Source organism: Falco biarmicus, chromosome 9 (genome assembly GCF_023638135.1).
Source record: "Falco biarmicus isolate bFalBia1 chromosome 9, bFalBia1.pri, whole genome shotgun sequence".
NCBI classification, from domain to species: domain Eukaryota; kingdom Metazoa; phylum Chordata; class Aves; order Falconiformes; family Falconidae; genus Falco; species Falco biarmicus.
The window spans coordinates 18,422,261-18,438,545 of NC_079296.1; the positions used below are offsets into that span (position 1 = coordinate 18,422,261).

The window sequence follows — 16,285 nt, forward strand, 5'->3', positions numbered from 1 at the left end:
ACAAAATTGAATGACAAGCACTGAACAGCACCAATATGAAATATATATATATATGTAAAAAATATATAGTACACACACACACCCCCCCCACAGATATTTTGGCAACCTTGGCCAAATGATGATTTAGCCTAGCATCCATTCTTGCCAACTCATCTGCTTGTTAAAAATATCAGTTCCCTTGCACTGCCTACAGGAGTATTTTGGCTGAAGCGCCACTGAACTCATTGGTGTTGTTTTCACTTGGCATCACTGACATCTTCCCTTTGTTTCTGGATCTCCTCTCCTTCTAGCTGCATTTCTCTCCCCCCACCCCCACCCCCTTTTTTTTTTTTTTTTTTTTTTTTTACTTTTTTCACAAGACTAGATTCTCCATCAGTGCCTTCTGCAGATGCTGCCAAGTGAACGCAACTGTAACGTCACACAGAGTTTCTCCGTTCTCCTGGCAGGTAGTCCCTTTCCTGGGACATGCTAGATGGCTAGACAGAATGGAGGGAGCATGCTCAGTCAGGCAGAGTCTACAGCTGTCATTGTAAATAAAGACTTCCTGCAGAATCATGAAGGTCTCCCATAGCATGTGCATGGGGAGGAAGGGAAAAAAAAATATAAACCCCAAAAGAACAGTTTCAGTCACTTTAGTCTGTGTGACAAGGCTTCTATATAAACACTGACCAAAGAACAACCAAGGATAATATGAGAGAAAATACATAAAGCCTTAGATATGTCCAGTAAACTGACATTTAATCCAATCTAATTAAGTGTGTTTTAAACATGACATCAAAGACTTCTCAAATTCAAAGGTGGTGTCAGAAACGGAGGATAAGGAAAATAAACTATAAAGATTAGAAAAGCCAGAAGAATAAAATGTCGGCGTTTTGGTCTAGAAAATTTTAGACAGAGAGAGGAAACAACCATCTGAATTTATTCACTGGAAGAATGATGCTAGGAAAAGGAGGATGGTCCAGGAGCATTGGGAGCTGGTAAACAGCATGCCAGAAGTCACCGTGCTACATGCCCACACAAGGTAGAGATTGGATCTTTGAGCAGTTCAGCAAAAGTAGTATTGTACCAAAAATCAGGTAACTTCTAGAACTTGTAACATAACCTCAGCCCACCAGGAAAAGCCAAGCTCATAGTGAAATCATGCATTCAATGGGACCCAAGAGAACACTCAACCAATGCAAAGATAGCTGCTACTGCTTATTAACTGCCTCTTCGACATCCCCAGGGCAGCAGGGAGCTCCACCAGCACCCTCACTGATGGAAATTGCTCAGAAATACCCTCAGGTACCTTCTTGGGTACCGCCTCTCCCCCAGGACCCCTCCTGTCCAACCCGCTCTTCCAGCTGGTGTTGGGGTGGGCCAGGGTGAGGACCAAATGCAACCAGGCCAGCTCTGTCCCTAGGCACATCTCCTTGGAACCCGCTGCTGGGAGCAAACTGGTCCCGAGCACTGACTGGCACAACATTTGAGGTGCACCATCCAAGCTGGCATGCTGGAAGAAGGAAAGAACAAAACCTGTTAAACTTGGCAAGATTATAACTGATGATAAAACAGAAAGTACCTGGAGAATGAGAACCGTACAAAAGGGATTAGAGGGGTAAGGAGATGAAAGTAAGGAAAATTTAACCAGGAAAGTCAAGTTTTCTTGGACTGCAAAAACCTTCTCAACAGATAGACCCATAAATGGAGTCACTTTTATACCATAACTGTTTCAAACCTTACAAGGTCTGTGGAGGACACGGGACAAGATGACGTAGCAGGCCTTTACCGATGGCTGTGGGTACTTTGTTTCACTCCAGTTATCTCAGTGCAGTTTTACCGACACGCAGCACCGCAGCAGCGAGAGCCAGCTGACCCTGAGCACAAACAAGCTGCATCCCCAGCCACCAAGCAGCCCCCCCATGAAGCCCATGAGACTACTCATCCATAGTAAACACACCTCTCGGTGCTGGAAATGACGGATATACACATTATCCAGCCTTCGCTGTAGCACTGAGAAGTTAGTGTAAATAACTATTTTCATCCTACAGTGCAGACAGCCGCCCTTCCTTCATTAATATTATTTGCATTCTTCACTCCCGGGTCCAAACTGAGTCTCAAGTACTTGTGTGCATTTCTACTTCTTTCAGCCTGCCCTTCTTCCCTCAATAAATGCTGTGACAGTTTCTTCAACTATATCTGAAGAGATACTATATGAACTAAAGCAGCTGAGCCAGTATTACAGACTTCACAGCCTCATCCATCTTCCCCCTCACCTGTGTTCTGTTCCATCCTTTCATTTTAACAGGCAAATCTATGGATATATTTTTTCCAAAATTAAGTGAAATACCTATCATCTTTGCAATATTTTCTTTAGAATGTTTACTTTATTTTTGCTTTCACTGTCTAATCTTTCTCATGAAGCAGTATGCATTTCTAAATCTTCCAAGCAAAATAATTACAAAGATAATCCAGCTGAGTGTAATCAAACTGCAGGGTTCTTTATTTTCCTGGCTTTTAATTTAATTTCAGATCCTGTGGTCTTAAAGAAATATTAGGATTATATCATCTTGTTATTGTTTAATTATGTGCCTGTAAAAACAAGGAGCAGTCAATTCTCTCCTTGCCCACTGCACACAGAAAACTCATACAGCATATAGAATGTTTTTGAAATAGAGATCCAGGGGAAGAGCTCACAGATGAGCATGAATTAGGTCCTTAGCTCCTATTTTCACTGAGAAAAAAAAAGTATAGAAGGGTAGTATTTCATATCCAGAACTCTTGTTTATTCGGTTGGATTTGACTAATATTTTGTAAAGACAGTCACTACTTTGATAAAATCATTTGCTTTTAAACTTTTTCAATGCACCGATACGGATCCTGATGAGATTTTGTGGATATTTTAGGCATGGCAGTAGTTCCATTGACTTTAGCACCACTACCTGCACTTTAAAATTAGAGCCTCAGTAGCTTTCTTCGGATCAATACAAACCAGAAGTCATCCACAGAGTAACGCTGGTGTAAAAAATAGTATAGGAGAAGAATCGGCTACATGCCCAAATACATACGGTCAGCCAAGCAATAAAAATACAATTTCTGTCTCTACATAGGCAGGAGGACTCTGCCTGCATCCTGGCAGTCGGCTTTGGGATTTACGAGGATCAGAGCACATCTCTATTAATCAAGTCTGAATACATGACTGGGGTTTCAGGCCCTTCACTGCAAGCATCAAAGTCCTCAGCATGCAGATGTTCATCTTCTGAGTTGGGGAAAGATCATTAGCAAATTGTAGCTAGCAAAGCAGTACCTGGAAAGAGAGCTCATCTTGCAAGAAGAATGAAACGATGCGGGGGTGGGTTTTTTTGGTTGAGAGGTGTTTTTTTCCCCTTCCCCAGCAGTATCCCACTGTACTGTCCCCACATATAAAGGAAAAGGGAAGCCAGGTCAGCCACCAACCAGGTATAACACACCCCCAGTGCCTAGAAACAGCAATTCCTCTTTAATGTTGCATTCCTCTTTAGCCTTTTCCTCTTCATTGCCCTCAAAATGGGGCAGTGCACAGCCACCCACCAACGCGCCGGTGACAAAGGCACAGACACCTGGGGCAGGGCCCGGCCCAGGGCAAGACCAGGGTTGGGGCTTTCGCTCTGGAGCTGCTTACCACAAAGACACTTGCATTCGCTCGGTCCACGCACTGCTGGGCTGGTAACGCTCTCATCAGAGCATCCCCAAAACCACCTCCCTCAGTCACTTTTATCTAATCTACCTCAGGATAGTCTTGATACAAAAAGCTAGATACAGCCACAAAATTATGCCTGCATCTTGTATAAACACTGAAAATTCTTTTCTGAGTGGACAATTTCAGCAACACCAAGTTAAAACCTTCTCAGCAATGGAAAGTATTGATAACAAGGGCAGGCGGTCTCTTTGTGACTTTATTATTTTGCACCAGAGGAAAGCAATCACATGAGATTAATGGAGCAGGTGCACGAAGCTCTATTCAAGCCTCCATAGTCCCCACTTGTTCTAGAAGTTTTGCTAGCTAATAGCTTCTGTGTGTTAACCGCCTGAGAGTCCATCGCAGCTCAACACCAAGTATTCTTTTTTAAATGCCTACAAACTCAACAAGCTAGGTAGCAATCAGGCCATAGCATCCCAGTTCCACAGCAACAACACACACAGGGGGCACAGTCCTCTCTTCAGTAGCAAAGCCCGAGTGGAAGAGCTCTTGGTTTCCCCAGCACTGCCACATCGCAAGACTTACTGCCCATGACTGCAACCTGGCATAGTCAGCCACCTGCAGGACCCCAGAATAACAGAGTGCCCACCAAGGGCACAGCTGCAGTGGCTCTAACTTGCTCTGCATCAGCCCTGCTATAAAAAAAAAAAAAAAAAACCAACAAAACAAAACCACCACAGAAACAGATTTCAAGCCAGTTCTACAGACACACACATGCTCACTCTAAGCCAGGTACGGCAACAGAGATAAGTCCCTTCTGTAAAAGGAGAACTTGAAGTCATACAGACTTATACGTTCCTTTCAAAGGCTTGAAGAATCCTGGTTTCTGAATTTCCTTAATTAAAATATAATTAAATATTCTGGACTCTTCTGGATATTTTTTTCCCCTGAAAGAAATGGTTAAGCTTGAAAAGGAATCTCATTTTTCAAAAACTACTGCTTAAAAGCACCCTGTTGCATCTGAAGTAATGGCCGATTCCATTCTTGAATATTTTTTTAAGCTATTGCGGTGGTGAGAGCTTCTCTTGAACTCCAAAAAGAAAGCTAAACTGAGTCACTGCAGGCAAGCTTCCTCTGCTTACAGAGACAACATTTTCCTTACAAAGTACTTTTTTTTTTTATTCAAGAGATAAGAGGACAGGACCTTAGTTTCTGCATTCAATGCACTGGTTAATGAAGTTGCTGCAGTTAAGTTGCAATAATCATGTTCTCCATGGGGTTTTGGCTGTCACTATAGTCACCTTCTTTCCTTCAAAATATGCTTTTCATTGTTCTACTGCCCTTTTTCCAATTGCTCTGCAGCCAAGTTCTTGGAAAGCAATCACACTTCTTGTTTAGGATTTATTACTAGTCTTTTGCCAATAAGGACATGCACAAATCTCTCCTGTGATCATCCTGCAAAAGCAAGCTAAAAATACAGTAATTTATGAATAGGCACATTTTGCATGTTATACAGCATCAGTGTGCACTCCTCAAATTTGTGAGTTATATAAAAGAATGTTGCCCCTTTTGGCCAGGCTGATCAAAGGCTCTGCTTGGGGGCCATAAATAAGATTATTTTAGAGTTCCAGTGCACCTAAAAAGGGAAGAGGGGGGAGGGAATAAAAAAAAAAGAATGCATCTGTACTGTGTTTTAGTGGTTGAAGGCATTTTTTTTCTCCTTTTACCAAGTTTGCAACGATAAACTTTGCACTTTAAAAACCCCAGGTCTGAGAAAAACAATAGTTTGTTGTCCAAGTCGGCTGTTTTAAAATTAATAATTGCAATGACTAATTTAGTCATCACTAAAACTTTACAGTGGTGGGAACTGTCTGTTTGTTTGTACAAATTTTTAAAGGATTTTGCAATTTCAGAGTCAAGTTGTAGTTGGGTTTTGAAGCTCATGCACATACAAGCAGCATGTAACATGAGGGAAGACTGATCTTACAGCTAGGAAGGAATGGATCATGAGGAAGAGTATCTAGGTAATCACCACACCTTGGTCACGTTTATCTGACCATATTGTTTGGTTTTCATACCAACACCACAGTTTAATCATCAACTTCTCTGAAAGACTAGTCTTTTATCAGCTGATTTGACAGGAAGGGATAGATTCACAACTCTCTGGATGCGCTTTAAAGTTTCTCTGGGTTAGGGTTGTTAAAATTCCTCTGAAATGCTGGGAGACCCAATCCTCAGTCTCTCCTGGACCCCTCCATCATCTCCTTGGTTCTTATTACGTCCTCTTTCAAACAACCTTAAACTGGGAAGATTAGCGGGGATCCGTTTGCCAACCGGGATTTGCTGCTAGCAGTGCCATGTATCTCCATCGCTAATGGCTGGATGGTTCTGTGGCTCAGATGCGACTGCTGAGGCTCAGAAACAAGGCGGCTAATGAAAAGATCCAGATAAATGTTTCAGTACCTCATAATCTGGGGTTCTTATTCAACCCAAAATGACTGCAATTGTTATTATTTTGCTTTTCTTTTTATGACTCTCATCTTTCTTGTCTTCCCTTCCGTGCTTGTTCTTTTCCCCAGGCAATACGAGATAGCCCCAAATACCTATTTGGCTCCTATAATTAAACCAGATGAATTTTCTCTTCACTCCTAAAAGGGACTAGTGATTTGTGAAATGGGATTTTGCATCCAAGAAATGAGAAATAATAATTGAGGGAAAAGCATACATTTATTCTTAATAAATCATAACTGAACTTTCAAATGCAAGAAATCTCCATTTTTTACATGTTCAGACTAGCAGACTTCTGAGTATAACAAGTAATTTATGTGTAATTTTGCAACAAAAAAGTTCATATTCTGCAAAAAGATGAAGATCTGAAATTTATTTTCTGTTCAATGTGAACTGCATTTACTCTTTTTGTTGCACTAATAAGATTGCTCACGTATCACATGGCATCAGTTAATTCTGGGTGTGCTTCACATTGTAATCATCAGGACGCGAGTGCAAGTATTCCTTTAACAGTTATAAAACTTGCCTCCTGGAATTTCAGCTAAAAAGTTCACTTTGCATCGGCAGTTGCTTTAGTACAACTTAGTCACAAAGGAAACACAAGGGACCACAGAAAAAACGCTACCAAGGCCAAAGCAAATGAGTTGCAAAATTTAAACCAATATTTGCTAGAAAACGTTTGTGGTGGTCACTCAGCCCTGCTTCCGAGTCCCTTACAAAAGTCCTCACCGCTGGACTGAACATCGTGGGTCTACCCAACCCCTCCTTTGAAACGAATCTGAAATGTCTCTTTTGCTACTGATACCGGGTTTGTGTTCCCCTCGCAGCTTTTACTAACATTTGCAGAGTGGATCCCATAATTTTCCTTCTTCTGACATTAAGCACCACATTGCAGGCACCAGCCACCACCATGTAATTGAGCTATTACAGCTTTTACTTTTGACTTAACAAGTGGAAACACACATGCATGTACTTGGCTTTGGCTACATGTTCACCCAGCTAAATCTACTGATGGAGTCTGCAAGACCTAGAACAAACTCATTTTTAGACACCATAATCCTCAATATATTAATTTGCTTTTACTCTTGGTCCTCCATATGCTGTCTGTCTTCTTCCTCTGCAATGACATCCACCTACATTGCTCCCTGCAAATTTTAAAAACACTTTTCTCCCTGCAGCTTGCAATGATAACTAGAATGTAGGAAGATATGCAATGTGGGCATGACACTTGTGGCTCTTACGTCAAGTACGTAACGTGCCCTTTGTTCTTCATTTGAAAAAAATTACACACACCCTCCAATAAAGCTTTAACAATAAATAAGCACCAGCCTCCCCAAAAAAATGTTGCTGGAGCTTCATACATGGTTAAGAGAAAAGTTGAAATACAGTTTGGAATAAATCTTGATAAAGCTCTGCCACTCAGCTTATAGCTAACAGCTTCTTTAATAAGACTTTAACACAATAAAACAACATTACTGTTACTGTCTTGCTGAGGATGGTAGAAAAAGACCATAAAACTGAGTGGCCCATTTAAAATTACTTGCAAAATATTGGCTCTCTGAAAACAACACACAGTAACTGTAATTAGTACCAGTCCTTTAAAGCATTTCTGGTCTACTGAAATCTAAACCAGTATTGTATTGCTGGTAGCAACAACTGCATCCTAAACAATATTAAGAATGACAGCAGAAAATAAAAATCCGCCATCAGAAGTCAGAAAGTTATAATTCACTGATCTGCTGAATGGAATAACACCTTTGCCCTTATTATTTATAGAGCTTTTTTGGGGAGGCTCTCAGGACTTTACTCTTCAGCTAAGCCCCACAAGTTCAACAGCCCATGAGTTATATAAACATCATTTTACAATTTGAACTGTTTTCCAGCAAAAGGATCGCTCCAGGGAGGGCTAATTGAATGATCGCTTTCACAAAACTAACATCCCTTTGCTCGTACTTGCAGAGCTCCCCAGCGCCCAGCCCCGCGGTCCCCAGCCCCGCGGTCCCCAGCCCCGCGGTCCCCAGCCCCGCGGTCCCCAGCCCCGCGGTCCCCAGCCCCGCGGTCCCCAGCCCCGCGGTCCCCAGCCCCGCGAGCAGGATGCGACCACTGGAAAACCGGCTGCAGGTTGCACCGCACCCCGGGGCGCCCAGCCTAGGCGGTGCTCTCAGGGAACCGAGCCTGGACAAAAGCCCTGGGAAAACGTCGCCTTTGAAACTAAGCGCGTAAATAAGTACCGACGTAAACCCGGGCTGCCACCGGCAGACAGCGATCGCGTCTTGGCAGCGATGCTGCAGCCCCGAGACGTGTTGCTTGTGCGTGGCGCTCATCCTCCGGCCGGGAAGGATGCGCCCCAGCCCCCGGGGCCAACCACAGCCCCCGGCCCCCAGCCCCGCCGTGCGTCCCGGGGGACCCCCCGCGCACCCCCCGCGCGGACAGAGGGACCCGCGTCCCCTCCCGCCGCGGGGGAAGGTTGGGGTGAGGGGGCGCCCCGCCAGCCCCCTGTGCTGGCGGTTATCGGGATTCGGCTTTGCGGGGTCTGGGGGGAGGGAGGGATGTTCCCGAGAGCCGCGGCCGGTATCCCAGCGCGGTCCCAAGGCGCACTGAGCCCGGCGGCTCCGGCCCCAGCATCTCCCCGAGCATCCAGCTGCCCGGCGAGCCCCCGGGGCACCCGCCAGTGGGGAGCTGAGCCCCCGGCCCCTCTGGCCGGCTCCGGCTGGGGCCGAACCCCCTCCCCACAACGGGCATGTTTGCAGCAACATGATATCACCTAATAACGCCGAATAAGGCAATGACGGTACGTTGGAGCGATCCGACCTCGCCGGTCTCGCCACACGGCGCGGAAAGCTATTTGCAGATTTGCTAAGCCCTTTTGAATGAATGCATCTGCAGCTGACCTTTAACAATAGACGCTGAAATAGCACAATCTGTGGGACCAGATTTGGGGGGGAAAGGGGGGGGGGGGAGGAAGAGATGGGTGAATATTGTAATCTCTGCAATCTCATTCACTTCCTTTCCCAAACACCCGCACACCGGGGGGGGGAAAAGCGGTATTTTTCCTGTCCACCGGGGCTCTGTCTCAAACAAGCCGTTCCCAGCGGCGGCGCGGCCACATGGCACCCCGAAAGCCGGTGGCGGCGGGACCGGCGCGCACCCCGCGGGCATCGCTCCGCGGAGGGGCGACTGCGACAAGGATGCTCCGGCCCCCCCTCCCCTCCCGGCGCTCTCTCACCTTCCCTGGCTTTCAGCAAGACGGTGTTGGCAACGATGTTTTCCAGCTCCATTGACGAGCTCGGGCAGCGTAGGCAGGCAGCGGCACTGCAGCAGGACGTCACTCCCGAGGTGCGGAGTCTCCGGGCGACCACCCGCCTCCTGCCCCTAGCGCGTTATCCCGCCGTGCATGGCCCCCGCCTCCCTGCCCTGCCCTCGCCTCCGCGCTGCCGGGCGCAGCCGGCGCTCCCCGCGCTATCTGCTCCCGCGGCGCCTCGCCCCGCTACTCCATCCTCCGCCCCGCGGGCTCCCCACCGGTTTGAGAGCTCGGGCGCTCCTGCCTCCCTCCCCCGGGGGTGTGGCACCGCGGAGCGGCCCCGCAGCCCCGCGCAGGCGCCATCCCCGCCGCCGGCTCCGCGGGGCCGGGCACGCCGGGACGTGTAGTCCTGGGGCGGCCCCGCCGCACCTGGCGCCGGCCCCGCGCCCGCGCAGCGAGCCCCGCGGGAGGGGCGCGCAGCCCGCCGCGGGGGGCGGAGGGGACCGCGGGGGGGCGGGGGGCCTGGAGCGGAGCGGCCCGGGCGGGGGGCTCGGGGCGGCGGGGGGCCGTGGGGCGATGCGCGGGGCGATGCGCGGGGCGGTGCGCGGGGCGATGCGCGGGGCGATGCGCGGGGCTCCCTGCGGCGCGGCCCCGACGGCGGCAGCGCGGCACGGCGCAGCCCTGGTACCGGGCGCCACCCCGCGGCGGCGGCCCCGGCACGGGACCCCCAGGGCTCCCCGGCCCCGCCCGAGGCACCCCTGCCCGGAGTCCCCGGCCCGGGACCCCCGGGGCTCCGTGCTGGTCACCGCCTCACAGGCGCTCGCAGCCGGCGGAGGAGCCCCCCGACAGCCAGCAGCCTCCATCCTCTGCCCTGCGCTGCACGCCCTGCTCCGGGGCTGGAGGCACCAGCTTCTCGCCTTGCTGGAGAGCTTCAAAAGTCCCCGAGGGAATCCCATCTTTTCTGCCACACCATTGGGTTTGGTTTGGTTTGGTTTTTTTTATCCTGGGAAGCAGTTGCGTGAGACATCAACCACTTGTGGAAAGTTTGTGAATTTTAAGCACTAGATTACAACGTAAATTCTCTTCTGTCTATATAGGACAGACGCTCCTGTCAGCGTTATTGTGATTTTCCTGGCAATGGGGTAGATCGATTCAGCAGGTCAAGCAAAGAAAGAAAAATAAAAACAACCCATTACTCTCGCTAACACTCTTCCCCATCTGTATTTGCATTGATTAAATCCACATAAAGCAAATCAAATTAACATGCATCTTCTTGTAAGTGGAGCACAGACACTACTTTTTCCTCTTTTTTTTTTTTTTCATTTTACCAATCATATTTCTTTCTACAGCCATGCAGAAATTACTTGCAATAGCAGAACTTGTAGTCTGCCTAGAACACGTTTTTCTGAATATAGGAAATAAATGAGAAATCCATTTAATGAATAATACCCTGGGCATTAGGATGAAATGGCTATAATATGTGCCTTTTGTACCCAGTTAAGCACCAAAAATTAGAACTTTGGAAGTTACTGTGTGTAGCAGGTGGCACTACTGTGTACAGTCTTCCTTGTCCTCTCTCCTATCACTTCGGAAAACGTTCACCCTCCAGAAGCCGTGCCATGTTGTGGTTACTTTCTTTGTAATGCCAAGTTCTATACGCAGCTGTAAAGTACCGGAAGATTTTTCTCTGATTAAATAATTCTTAAGGGAAAAATTGCTTCCTGGAAACCAGAGCCTTAGCATGGAGATGAGGTTCCTAAGGAGTGTCTGCCCTGCTTGTTGTTTGACCACTTCTGCGCAACAACTGATGCTCGCTTGTAAACAGAGCAAATTATACTCAGGTTATAAATGCGTTTCACATCCCTGCCCAGCCTTCTGCTGATGGTCATCACAAGGACAACACCAGCATCACAACATGGCTGATATTGGAAGACACAGTTACATACTTCTATTACATACAATGTTTTTAATGCTACAAGCAACTTCTCTCTCCAAAGGAAAAGTGAACACACATGCCTTAGTCCCCATTTTGTAAAGCAGCACGCACAGCAGCAGCAAGCTTGTGACAGCAGTGGGCTCCCAGTGCGCTTGCCACATCTCGGCATGAGGCTGTTCAGTGGGGAGGCATTTGCCTTAGTGGGAGACTCCACAGGGAGCACTGACTGTGTTTGGTGTGTAACTTTCACACAGGTGCCTGAATGAAGAGGGCTGATCTTGAAGCTCTTAAGTTTAAGTCACACTTGGAAATCAGCACGTGCACTCAACGACTCTGCTGCTCCTCTTCTATGTGTACCCCTATATACACAGTCATCTGCAGTACCACCCTGTGGGACAGAAGCACGACTCTGACATGCTGGTGCCCTGTATACTTGTGAACATTTATTTAAATTCTTTAAAAGGTACATAGATTTATCAGAAGAGTTACAACAGATCTATACAGTGTTCACAAATGCCATGAGGCTACCTGGTGTTCACGAACGGTGCAGCTCCGAAGCACTTCATGTTCCTGGCAAGCAAAGGCGCAGTTACCGTCCCTTCAGAAACACGGGCAGAAACTGAACAGAGTGTTGTGCTGCTGCCAGAGTGGTTATTTCAACTAAGCTGGATGACTTTCCATTAAAGTGGACTAGGAGCAGTCACGTAACTTAAACATGGCTGAGTGCAGGGAGTGGAAAGCTGAGCTCTGCTACCGGCCTGCTGAGATTGCGCAATAACACGTTTGCCTTAGTTACACATCTACATGGAGAGCAGCAATTCTGACTTCACTTTTACTGGTAAGAACAATGGAGTGGGTTTCCTTAAGGATTCTTACAGCATTTAACAAAATAAAACTCGTTTCCGATAAATCTGAGTCAATGTGGTGCACTTGGACATGGAACGAGGTGTGTTCACTAGCACAACGCCCTACTTTGAAGACAATCAGTCCTCACTGCATCTCTCTTTTCTACTACATTTTTTTCAAGCCTGAATTTACCACTGATAACACAAGAACAGTCTGCTTCAGCACAGACCTCAGATGGATGGCCTCTTTCAAGGATGTGACTCCCCATGGGCTGCCAGGACAAGTGCCACTGCACAGACCTACTTGCCTCAAAGTCCATCAGCTGGTCTTTGCAAAACCCACTGCAGCATTTGGAGTCTTACCTCTGGAATTAGCTGCTGGTATCTTCATTTTTGTGTCGCCTGGAACACCTGGTTCACAAAACCAAGACAATATAAGGAAGAGGTAGATTTATTTATATCCATTTTCTCTTGTGACAACACAGTCCTTTAATTTCAAGGTATGACCACATCTGATTTAATGGAGCAGTCAGGTGCTCTGTGAGCAAGGAAGAAACAGGAGACCTGTGAGTCTGTTCCACAGCGTATCTTATTCTATTCACTGTTGTAAACTCTGGTGCTGAAATATTCGAGCATGGACTTGAAGACAGGATGGCAGGGAAGGAATACAGGTCTTTTTTGCTGGCCTAAAGATCCTGATTCAGTGCTTGCTGGGAGAAAGGAGAAAATTTAGTCTAAATTCTAAGCAGAAGCAGCCAATTGTGGAAGGGGTGGAAAAAACAAAAAAAAAGAAGAGGCTACCAAAAAACAGGCTCTGAAAAACATGCTTAATGTGTTTGGTTGTTCTGCTTTTAAATGAAACATCTTCATCCAAAATCATTCAGGAAAGGCTCAGAAAGAAACCTTTTTGCGTGCTGAACATCAGGATAAAGCAGGGCTGGCAGCCATCTTTCCTGTATGGGAAAAGAGAGGTTTGTAAATGAAACGCCAACACTGTGCGAGACCCAAATGCATCAGTTTAATAAGAATAGGAAAGCAGCAAGGCAGAGTGTGATATTCTGAGCCACTGTAAGGGATGAGTCATCGCCAGGGTGGGCTCATGCAGCTCCCAGCCAGAAACACAGCAACAACACACCCAGTTTTATCCTGCCACCAGAGAAAAACCACCTGGCCTCAGTACGGCTTGCTTGAAATGTCAGGATAAGACCCCCAGTGAACCAGATATCCAAAAGGCTCTTGCCTGTACTTATCAATGGGAACCATACCCTAACAGCACCTATCTCCTAAATCCATGTTATAATACACAATTAATACAGTAAAGCCTGCTAACGATTAGCTCTAAGCTGGGTTGGGTTCGGAATTGCTTCTGAAACTTAGTCCTACAAACCGGCAAATTCTTTCGCCTCCTGCTCGGAATCAGCAGGTGGGAGCACACAGGCCTGTGTGAACGCGTTTGCAGGCAGCTGTAACCTCTTACAGAGCCCCTTTGTGTAAGGACAGAGGCTGCCATCTACCAACAGCCATGGGGTGATGCATCTTGTTGTCTAAACCAAACTTTTTGCTTTGGCTTAGATAAAAAAGTTTATGCCTCTGTTGTTTCTTTCCATTTCCAAGCTTTTTTTTTTCCTCCCCTCTCTCCCCAGTTATCTATTTCCTCAAGGTAGAGGACAAATGACTGTTACAGCATTTGAGCACATGGAATAAAATAACCTTCTAGAAGATGAGCAGATTTTATTTTTTAAACAGGCAGATGTATGCATCTCATACTCTGCACACAATCTGCCATTCAATGACCCATGCCAGCAGACCTGATTTGGGATTTGCTTACCCCTTTCATCAAGTTCAGGGAGAAGCAGCTACTTTTTCGCTCATATTCTGTTGTGTTAATGATGTTCTATGAAAGAGCTCTTTAACTCTCACAAAACAGTAATGGTAGCACCACACAAGCATTATCTAGCACTTTTTATCAACAGACCTCAAATTTTCTCACCAGAAAGACATATTTAATTATTCCCAGATAGGAAAAGAGAGGCACAGACAGACTCAGAGCAGACAGGTAAGTATTCTAACCAAAAATAAAATTTCCATCTCCCGTTACCTGTTCAAGTGCCTTATCCACTGCTCTGCACCTTGTAAAGATACAAACCTCTCCACAGCCTGCTGAAATCCCTGGAGAGTCTTTCACCCACTTCAGATGTCTCAATTTGAATCAGGCTCAAAGATTCTAATCCTTCACATGCAAACATGTCCGTGCACTGCTGAGCTCGCGCTGCACCGGTGTGAACAAGCACTCCCTCACTGCGGGATGAGTGAGGCTGGGACCTGTCCAGCCAGGCAAAAGCCTGTGACAGACAGCAAAGCAGACAACCACGCTATCTGGAAAAGGATGCACATATGGTATCACCCAGCAGATTTATTTTGAACTTTGAATGGCAAGAAGAACCGTGTTTAGCAGCTACTGTATCCTGTGCCAGAGCCAGAGCTGAGGAAAAAGGAACAACTCTTTTGCCAGGTGCACTTTGGCAGTGACAAGGTCCATCTTCAAACTGTAGGGATGCCCAGTAAAAAGCAAAATGGAAAATAAACCCCCTGTTAAATGGCAGTAGTTCAAGCTCTTGCCCAGTGGTCCGAGAAGCTGAATTACGCTGCCTTCATAACAAAGCATGAGCAATATTTCCCCACCTGCAAGCCAAGTGTTTAAACAAAGAGTTTTACACAAATAAAACTTTCCGGGGAGGGGGGAAGGACATAGTTTGAGAATACATCCACTTAGAAGTCGTGGGTGAGACAACCATCCTCAGGAAATCCTAGCAATGGCCCTTTTCTGGCTGCCACAATAGGGCTCCCACAGCTGAGGGAAAGGAGCCGCTGTGGCCCAGCAGTCCCTGGGCGCACAATTTGGTGCCCAGCCATGGGGGACTCAGCTGGGCGAGCACATCTCTCCGTTCCATTCCACAGGGCTGTCCAGGGAATCAGCCGAGGTAACGGCTGATGGTTCTCTGCTACTCTTCACCGACAGTTACTGCTCTGTTGGTGTCCCAGGCTCAGCTCCGCTGCTCACCACTCCGCTGGCAGCCCTCAGCTGTGGCACAAAGACCTCCCAAACCTCTGCTGCGGGCACGTCTCGACCACCTCTCCTTCCCTCTCCATCGCCAGGGCTGCAGGCTACAATATAGCACACCCACACTTTGAAACACATTAGAAACACATGTTTTCTAATGCACAAATAGTTTACACACTTCCACTTTTAGGTTTTCAGGGGTTTTTAAGCAAGAATGCCCCTAACTTTTAGGTGAAAGACATGCAAATAAGCTGAGTAGCTCAGCTAGCTGGCCCCCCTTGCTCTGCTAGTGACCTTCCCAGCAGAGTCCTCATCCAGCTGGCACTTTCAAGCAGCCCTGGTTCATCAGCAAGAGTCAAAACTGAACTCTCTCCCACACCTTCAGGTTTCCCTTAATGAAGCACTAATGAGAAGCAAAGGGTAAGCAAGTGTCCTTGACTCAGGACCTGCTAGTTCACTGACCCAGCATTGCGCTTGCACACACATACACACACAGATGCTGAATGCACACTTAGAGCTTCTTAGGGGGTGTTTTGCCCTGAAGGGAACAACTTCAAAATCAAAAGCAATAGTGATTCTATTTAAATTCAAGGAAATCAGTGGATGCAGTGAGAAGTGAGACTACTATGTGGGTAAACGCCATGCTGCAGTATCTGTATACTTTAGCGTTCACATTTTCTTCACTCTCTTCTCACCATGGCTATAGGAAGAATTCATCGCTTGCACCCTTGTGCAGAACAACTCCATCTTCATCACAAGCCCAGCCAGCCATGCAGTACCCCTGTGCACGTATGAGTAAGTAACATTATTCTGGATGCTCTACTTGGAACTGCAGGTTTTGAGATTATTGGAGCCACGTTTCCAGCTGTTATTGGCTACATCAGGATTAATAAATACAGGAGTGCTACAGAAAGGTATCAGTGACTGAAACTAGTGGTGATGTTAAATGCTCAGAAAGGTCTTGGTGTGCTTTTGGACAACACTGACTAACACTGCCCCAAACAGTGCCTGGGCATAGTGGGGAGTTAATACTGGC

General features: G+C 46.9%; 1 protein-coding gene across 2 annotated transcripts in view; it reads right to left on the reverse strand.

The window, feature by feature from the left end:
* The window catches only part of GRK5 (G protein-coupled receptor kinase 5), a 169,611-nt gene extending 159,908 nt beyond the window's left edge, over window positions 1-9,703 (reverse strand). Inside the window, exon 1 of one of the 2 annotated variants that reach the window (XM_056350675.1) lies at window positions 9,393-9,703. Coding sequence is in view for 1 of the 2 variants with exons in the window: in XM_056350674.1 (XP_056206649.1) it covers window positions 9,393-9,444 (52 nt within the window). In the remaining variant the exon portion in view is untranslated. The remainder of the gene's footprint in view (window positions 1-9,392) is intronic. The other variant, XM_056350674.1, reaches the window with a different exon arrangement.
* Between the last annotated feature and the right edge of the window lie 6,582 nt (window positions 9,704-16,285).